The sequence below is a fragment of the Otolemur garnettii genome, unplaced genomic scaffold (genome assembly GCF_000181295.1).
Source record: "Otolemur garnettii isolate 467f Iridium unplaced genomic scaffold, OtoGar3 scaffold00065, whole genome shotgun sequence".
Taxonomy (NCBI): Eukaryota; Metazoa; Chordata; class Mammalia; order Primates; family Galagidae; genus Otolemur; species Otolemur garnettii.
In genome coordinates this window covers 6,984,173-6,991,887 of record NW_003852460.1, presented here as the reverse complement: position 1 = coordinate 6,991,887, position 7,715 = coordinate 6,984,173, and the positions used below count along the sequence as shown (strand labels likewise).

The 7,715-nt window shown below is 50.7% G+C and overlaps 1 protein-coding gene across 1 annotated transcript in view; it reads right to left on the bottom strand.

Moving 5' to 3' along the window:
• The window catches only part of TBL1X (transducin beta like 1 X-linked), a 52,906-nt gene that overhangs the window by 9,804 nt on the left and 35,387 nt on the right, over positions 1-7,715 (bottom strand). The window contains exons 7-9 of the mRNA XM_012807151.2: positions 5,343-5,464; positions 2,229-2,303; positions 1,817-1,944 (exon numbers count right to left, since the gene is read on the bottom strand). Coding sequence (XP_012662605.1) covers positions 1,817-1,944; positions 2,229-2,303; positions 5,343-5,464 — 325 coding nt within the window. The remainder of the gene's footprint in view (positions 1-1,816; positions 1,945-2,228; positions 2,304-5,342; positions 5,465-7,715) is intronic.

Sequence of the window (7,715 nt, the reverse complement as noted above, 5' to 3'; positions counted from 1 at the left end):
TTTTTTTTTTTTCTTTTGCAGTTTTTGGCTAGGACCAGGTTTGAACCTGCCATCTCTGGAATATGGGGCCAACACCTTACTCCTTTGAGTCACAGGCACCCCCCTTATCTAGCTTTCTTTTTAAAAATTATTTTTAATTAATTTTTTTAGAGACAAGGTCTCTCTCTACGCCCAGGCTGGAGTGCAGTGTGCAATCACGGCTCATTGCAGCCTCCAGCTCCTGGGCTCAAGTGATCCTCCTGCCTCAGCCTCCTGAGTAGCTAGGATTATAGGCACCCATCATCATGCCCAGCTAATTTTATTTTTTGTAGAGATGGGGTCTTGCTATGTTGATAAGGCTAGTCTGCAACACCTGGCCTCAAGTGATCCTCCTGCCTGGGCTTCCCAGAGGGCCAGGCCTTAGCCACTGCACCTGGCCTTGTTATCTGCCTGGCTTTCTCTCAGCAGGGACCCAATAGGCCAGTGGTTCTCAACCTTCCTAATGCTGCGACCCTTTAATACAGTTCCTGTGGGTTGTGACCCATAGGTTGAGGACCACTGTACTAGGCACTGGTATGTCTCTTTTACACTTGCTAAAAGGATAATTTATGCTCCTAATGGATACGACATGACACAAAAGTACCTTCCAAGCCTTCTAAAAACGATTACAGTACTAAGCACTGCATTGCAACAACTTAAGTGGATTTCAGGACAATGACTTGACATACAAGAATTATGGCCTTTGTGCTCTTTGTTCCTTGTTCAAACATTCAACGGATGCAGGAGTCTTGTCATCTCTTATAAGAGACAGCTTTGGGTCCAGCAGCTGTCAACAACAAAAATCCTCCCTGCCGCCTGGCACGGCCACCCACCCAGCCACCACATGCAGAGCGGGTGGTGCTTTCTTCTCTAAGGACGGCGTCCACCACTCTCCCCTCCCCAACATCCTGAACCTCACAGCATCAAGTCCCGGCTGCTTCCTGTTCAAACATTCCTCCCCAGTCTCGTCCTTTCTAGGCTGGACAACACCCATGTTCTGCGGACCAAAACCCTATGGGTCCATCTCACAGTTTCCAGCTCCCTCCCAGCCTCCAAGGGGCTCCTGCATTTCCCTTCACACTTGTGTTGTAGGGGATCTAGGGAAGATCTGGGAATGGCTGGAAATCTTTTATCACCATGCAAAATACTCAATATTGGCAAGTCTGGGTTAAGCCAAGAAAACCAAGTCCAAGGTCCAGCACTCTTCCAGCTTCTTTTGGTGTGTGAATAAAAATCTTCACTAAAGCCAAGTTCTCTAAGCCTGGAGATGGCACATCAATCCTACCAGCCTCACAGCCAAAATGATCCTTACTGGCCGGGCACAGTGGCTCACACCTGTAATCCCAGCACTCTGAGAGGCCGAGGCGAGTGGATCCCTTGAGCTCAGGAGTTTGACACCAACCTGAATTAAGAGCCAGACCCTGTCTCCACTAAAAATAGAAAACTTAGTTGGGTATCATGGTGGGCACTTTTAGTCCCAGCTACTTGGTAGGCTTAGGCAGGAGGATTGCATAAACTGAGAAATTTAAGGTTGCTGTGAGGTAGGCTGATGCCATGGCACTCTGGCCTAGGTGACACTTTATTGCAAAGTCAGGTGTCACTTGATAATTCCTATCTTGGCCCCTTCGAAGTGAGCTTTGAAGATTCATTTAGCTTCAAAGGGCTTCAACACAGGGGCAACTCATTTTCCAAAGATTTCCTGTCCTCTCTGTGTGTGAGTTAGTTTTCCTGGCCAAGTAGCTAACCTGGCCGTGGCAAGCCAGGACTGAGTCTGGGCTGAGTGGCCGCACTGCCTCACCTGGCCAGCATGATGCTGGAGTTTGGGTTGCTGGTGGCTGGCCCCGTGGGGCTCCACTTGATGGTGTAGATCTCCTTGCTGTGAGCCTGAAGGTCGTGCACACACGTGTCTTGCTTCATACTCCAGATCTAGGAACACATTGGCAGGGATATAAACACATGCCCTTCCTCCTACGGGGAGGATCCAGTGGTGCTCATTTCATGAGCCCTGAGTAGGTGGCTGGCCCATGGGGTGTCCCGTGGAGCGGAGCCATGAGTGGATAGAGGGGATAGGCCATGACAGTGATGCCTCTGACTGATAAGTAGGGGCTCCCGGGACGACAGAGAGAGGGGACATGCACAAAACACACAACTCCCAAAGACACCAGGGCTGTCGGGATGAAAGAGCCTGCCCTTCCAGGCACCCAGGTTACCTTCAACGTCATGTCATCTGAGCAGGATGCCAGCAACATTCCAGAAGGATCCCACTTGATGGCATTGACCTCGTTCTGCCAGAGAACACAGGGTTTGAGAGAGTCATGAAGGCCCTGCAGTTGCGGCCACTGTCCACCAGAGGGCAGGAGAGCGCTGTCGATGCCACAGCCTTGGGGGCTGAGCCCTGACATCAGAACAGGAGCTATGCACGTCCCTCTTTCTCAGTTTGCCTTTGCATTTATGTAAAAGCACCATCATGGACCACACGTAACCAACAACCTCATCCATGCTTCCCCAAGGAAGAAAAATTCCCTACCAGAAAGGAAGCCCAATGAAGAAGATACACATATAATAAAAGCACAGCAAATAAAACCAACCAGTTATTTTCTTTAACTGGCAAAGAATTTTGAAAATTAAAAACAAAAAGGACTTTGAAAATCACTTGAAGATGGTGCAAGTGATATGCACAACTGTACATGGTGAGGTGTGAGGGCATCAGGAGAAAGAGGTGAGCAACAGGGACACTCTCAGGGCGCTGAATCCCCACGGGGGACTGTCCATTCTGCCCCAACAGCCACTAGAAGGGAACACACAGGAGACGCACACTCCAACAGTAACTGCCTCTGGCAAAGTCTCGCGCTGGGGCAGATGCGCCCAAGAGAAATGGAGGGGCAGGAGTTCCATCAAGGGACTCTCTTGTGGGGTGTCTGCAGGGCCCCATCTGCCCAGGATGCCTGTTGTCCCTGCACAACAATTAGCTAATTTCACACTCACAATTAATCTAAGAAATTTCACACTTCTAACTGCTCTAGTTTGGAGATGATAAGTTACCTGATCTGGCTACTTTCTGGGGACGCTGAGATGTAAAGGTGTGAAATGTAGAAGTAACAAGCCCCCATCTGTGTTCCACATGGCACAGGTGACAGATGGCCCAGGACAGGGAGGAAGGAAGCCTGAGTCTCAGGAGCAGGCTGCAGCGGAGCCAGGGGCGGTCACAGGGGGCGGATTGGAGATGGGTGTGTGTGTGCGTGCCTCTGTGTGTGTGTGTGTGTGTGTGTGTCTCTTGTGTGTAACTGTGTTTGTCTCTGTGTGTATGTGCCTGTGTGCCTGTGTGTTTGTGTGTGCAAAAGCAGTTTGGGTAGCTCTGCTCACTGCTACGGAGGACCCACAGACAGACTTCTTAGGACCTGGAAATGTGGAGCCACTGACCATGGACTGTCCCCAGTGAGCCCACCTTTAATCTTCCAGGAAGGATTCCTATCTGGGAACAAACCCCTACTCCTAACCCAAGTTACAGTTCCTAGGTAGCAGGCAGAACCAGTTCTGGGGCTCTGATTGATTGCATTTGGCCAGTGTTTAGTTAAAAATAATGAGCCACAGTAAAACCCAGTTAGAACGAGCCAAGGGGCGTGAGGGTAGTGGTGCCCTACGCAGGGATGCTGTAAACCCCAGGGTCTGTGGGCAGCCCTGGAGAGTTTGTGGATCTTCTAGGGTTACAGCAGAAACAAGCGACAAGCAGAAACTGGAAAAACAAAGAGTCATTTATAGACACGAGATTTTTTTTTTTTTTTGAGACAAAGCCTCAAGCTGTCCCCCTGGGTAGAGTGTTGTGGCTTCACAGCTCACAGCAACCTCCAACTCCTGGGCTCAAGCCAGTCTCCTGCCCCAGCCTCCCAAGTAGCTGGGACCAAAGGCACCTGCCACAACGCCTGGCTATTTTTTGGTTGCAGCTGTCATTGTTGTTTGGTGGGTCCGGGCTGGATTCAAACTGCCACCTTAGGTGTACGGGGCTGGCACCTTAGCCACTTGAGCCACAGGCGCCAAGCCGACACGAGATGTTAAGATGATGGAGACCTGAGATCTCAGTCCCTTGAGAAGCAGGGACCATGGGCCAGGAGTGGGGGGAGGCACTCTAGGGAGATGAGCTGGCGGGATGAGGGAGTTTCCATTAGTTACAGGCCGGATGGCAGCTTTCTGGGGACTCAATCACCCAGATCCACTTTAACAGGAGGCCCCAACCCAGAATGGTATTCTGGGTGCTGGTGTGAAAACAGCAAGAAGCCATGGGCTGCTCCTGATGTGTTCTGCATTCTCTGCAGGACACAGCCACACCAGGACTGTGGCATCATGTGGGCCCCAGGAGCCCAGAGGACAGCTGAGTGGGTCTGGAAGGTGTGGAGGACCAAGGGATGCCACAAGTCTAAGGTGGGGCAAGTCCCTGGCAGGGCGTAGTGAGTGTGAAGAACTCAGGCAAACAGTCTGAAGGGCCCACGCACAGGGGGCTTTGGGTACCAGAGAGATCTGGGGACAGTGTCTTGGATGCCACACTAGGGAATCTAAATCAGCCATGCTCACTCTGTTATTCCTTGTACACATCATGGTATTTATCAGCCTCTGGCTGCTTCTGAGACTTTCCCTCATTGATTTCAGCATCAGAGGACCATATACCTAGGCATTCAGGGGTGCTTCTCTCCATCTATGCTCTGCTTGGCATTTGCTCAACCTCTTGGATTAAATGTTGATGGGTTTGCCCAACTGTGGAAAACTAGTGCATATTGCTCCATGTATTTTTTTCTGTTCTATTCTCTTTTGCCCTGCTATGCATGTGCGTTCAGAGTACTTGGCATTGTTCTGCAGGCCGTTAAGCCTGTGCTCACGTTTTCTCCCTTTCACGTGCTCTTCAAATCTGCCAATTCCAATGATCGCTCCTCAGGTTCACTAACCTAGTTCTGCCTGCTCCAATCTGTGGTCAGCCCACTTGTTAAGATTCTCATTTCAGACATTATACTTCTCCATTCTCGAATTTCCATTTGATCATACAGACTTTTCCATTCTCTGCTTGCACTTCCCACCCACTCACTTACTGTGAACACCTTTTCCCTTATGTCCTCACAAGTTTTTCTCACAGCTACTTTAAAGTGTTTGCTGCAGTGGCCAACATCGAGGTCGCTTAGTCAGCTGTTCTCACCGCCAACCCGCAATGGGGCTGATCCAGCCACAGGGCCGCAGGAGAACCGCTCTGCTGTCTCAGCAGCTCTCACATAGGAGCCAGAGAGACAGCTGCCACGTCACACTCCCACCAATGCGAGCCTGCAGACAGAGCTGCCACTTACTGTGTGTCCTTGGAAGGTTTTGACGGGGCGGTCGCAGCCAAGCCGGCAGACATGGATGCACATGTCAGTGCTGCAGGAGGCAAAGGTAGTGTTGTTCTGCCAGTCCACGTCCAGGGCGGGTGCTGTGGGGCAGGGCAGAGAAGGAGCAGTTGTGGTCACTCGGGTGCACACAGCTCTGAGAGCCAGAACAAGGAAGAGACAGTCAAGACGCCTTGCTTAGTAACGAGACAGAACACCCTCCCAGTGTGAGCACTCTTTCCTTCAAAGCCTTAAAGAGTGTCTCCTTTCACACTGCAGGGACAAGAGGCCTCTGTGCCCTGCAGTGTGAGGACTCCCTTCTTCCCAGGACAGGTAAGGAAGGAGGGGACATGCTGCCACTCTCTGAGCAGGGGCAGCTATGTCCAGCAGTAGCACTGTAGGGGTGGAAGGCAGGCTGACTGGATTCATTTTTAGATAGGGAGCAGAAAGAAGGAAGGAGACCTCACATCCCAGGTTCAAGATACCTGGATTTTAAACGATCTCTCCCAGCACATCAGTGCTTCCCATCTGCTGGGAGGTGATGGACAGGAGGCCCGCAGTGAGGAAGGAGGACATGGGGTGAACACCCTCCCCAAAGCCTGGGCTGTTCTCAGGTCAGGGCCTCCCAGGTCACAAGGACAGAAATAACACAAAGTTAACTGGTCTCACAGTTTAGCTGTGCTTCTCGTTCTCCACCTTCACTTTTCTTTTCTTTTTTTTTTAGATAGAGTCTCACTCGGTTGCCCAGGGTACAGTGCCATAGCCTAGCTCACAGCAACATCAAACTCTTGGGCTCAAGCCATCCTCTTGCCTCAGCCTACCAAGTAGCTGGGACCCTCCACAAAACCCAGTTAGTTTTTATATTTTTAGTAGAGGTGGGGTCTTGCTTTTTGCTCAGGCTGGTATTGAACTCCTAAGCTCAGGTGATCCATCTGCCTCGGCCTCCTAGAGTGCTAAGATTACAGGCGAGAGCCACAGTGCCTGACCCTTTTAATTTCTTTACTGGGATGGCAGCAGGAAACCCAGCAACTTTCCAACACACCCAAACAGCTAATACCAGAGTGAAACACCGCACCCTGGTCCAGCCCCCAGAGGGCCAGATGACACAGGTCTGCACCATGCTCTGAGGGACCCTGGAAACACAGGTGAGTGAGAACACTGCAGGCAGCACAGCCAGGGCCTCATGCCTCCTTCCTCTCTGCCCTTTCCATGATGTGTGACCTCCAGCAGGTCAAAGGCTTCCAGAGCCTCTCTGTCCACGGGGATGCTGCATGCTGAGCCAGGAAGGTGGGTGCCAAGGGCATCTGTATCTTGTAAACCTTAAGAGCAACACTCACCGTGAAATGAGTCTACCAGCCATGTTCCCCGGGCTCCCTCCTGTGTGTACTTACAATTACCGTAAGGGACTCTGCCTTGCCGGGCGGGCATGGGTTAAAATTGGAGCCTCTTTCCCAGCCAGAAGCCACACAATACCATGTGGTTGCTAAATGCTCTTCATACACCTATTGAAGCCTCCCAGGAAAAAAAAAAAAAAAACGCCCCCAGCATTCCCAGAAAACCCAGCTGCTATTCCGCCAACAACCACTGGAGGGCCCCAAAGAGTCGCCACAGCTTCCCTTAACTCACTGCACAGGTGCCTCGCAAGCCCACAGACCAGAGCACCACCACTTCTTGGATACCTCCTGAGTTTGATGCAACAGCAGAAAGCTGGTTCCTAGCCTACTGGAAACGTCGTCACCGAGACCAGGCAAGGCGTTCAAGTTGAAAATCTAGCACCTCCAAATTTCCACATCTAAATTTTGAGAGTCTACATTCTCCTTCCATTTCAGAGACATTGGAGAGCCCTTTAATCAAGGAGTGCCCCCGATCAACAAGGACAGAACAATTCTAGAAGACCCTTAGTTCCAGTGCTCAGTCCCCAAAGCTCTGGGGACCTGTCAAGACACACACTTCAGAGTTTACCTTATATGTTCACTCCGCCTGACATCCAGACCCCAGAGTCATCCTTTATGAAGGAAGAATCTGTTTCTCAAGATCAGAAGGAAAACAGCCTTCCATAGTGCTCTGGTCACACTAATACTCCCAGCAGCCCAGAGCCTGGGCCTGTTCTGGTTAAAGACACACCCGAGACCAAGTATGGGATAAAGGTCACGGGAGGAGATGACAACACCTGCTGGCTTACCTCAGGGAGCGAGGAAAGCTGAGTAGAAGCCAGTTCCTGGTAAAAACTGACTCCCTCTCTTATCAACACTCTCGAGAAATTGCTGATTTTCATAGAGTTGCTAAAGTCACTTTTCTAACTCATGGGAGTCTATCAATAGAATAAAATAGAAATAACACCAACAGAGAAAAAAA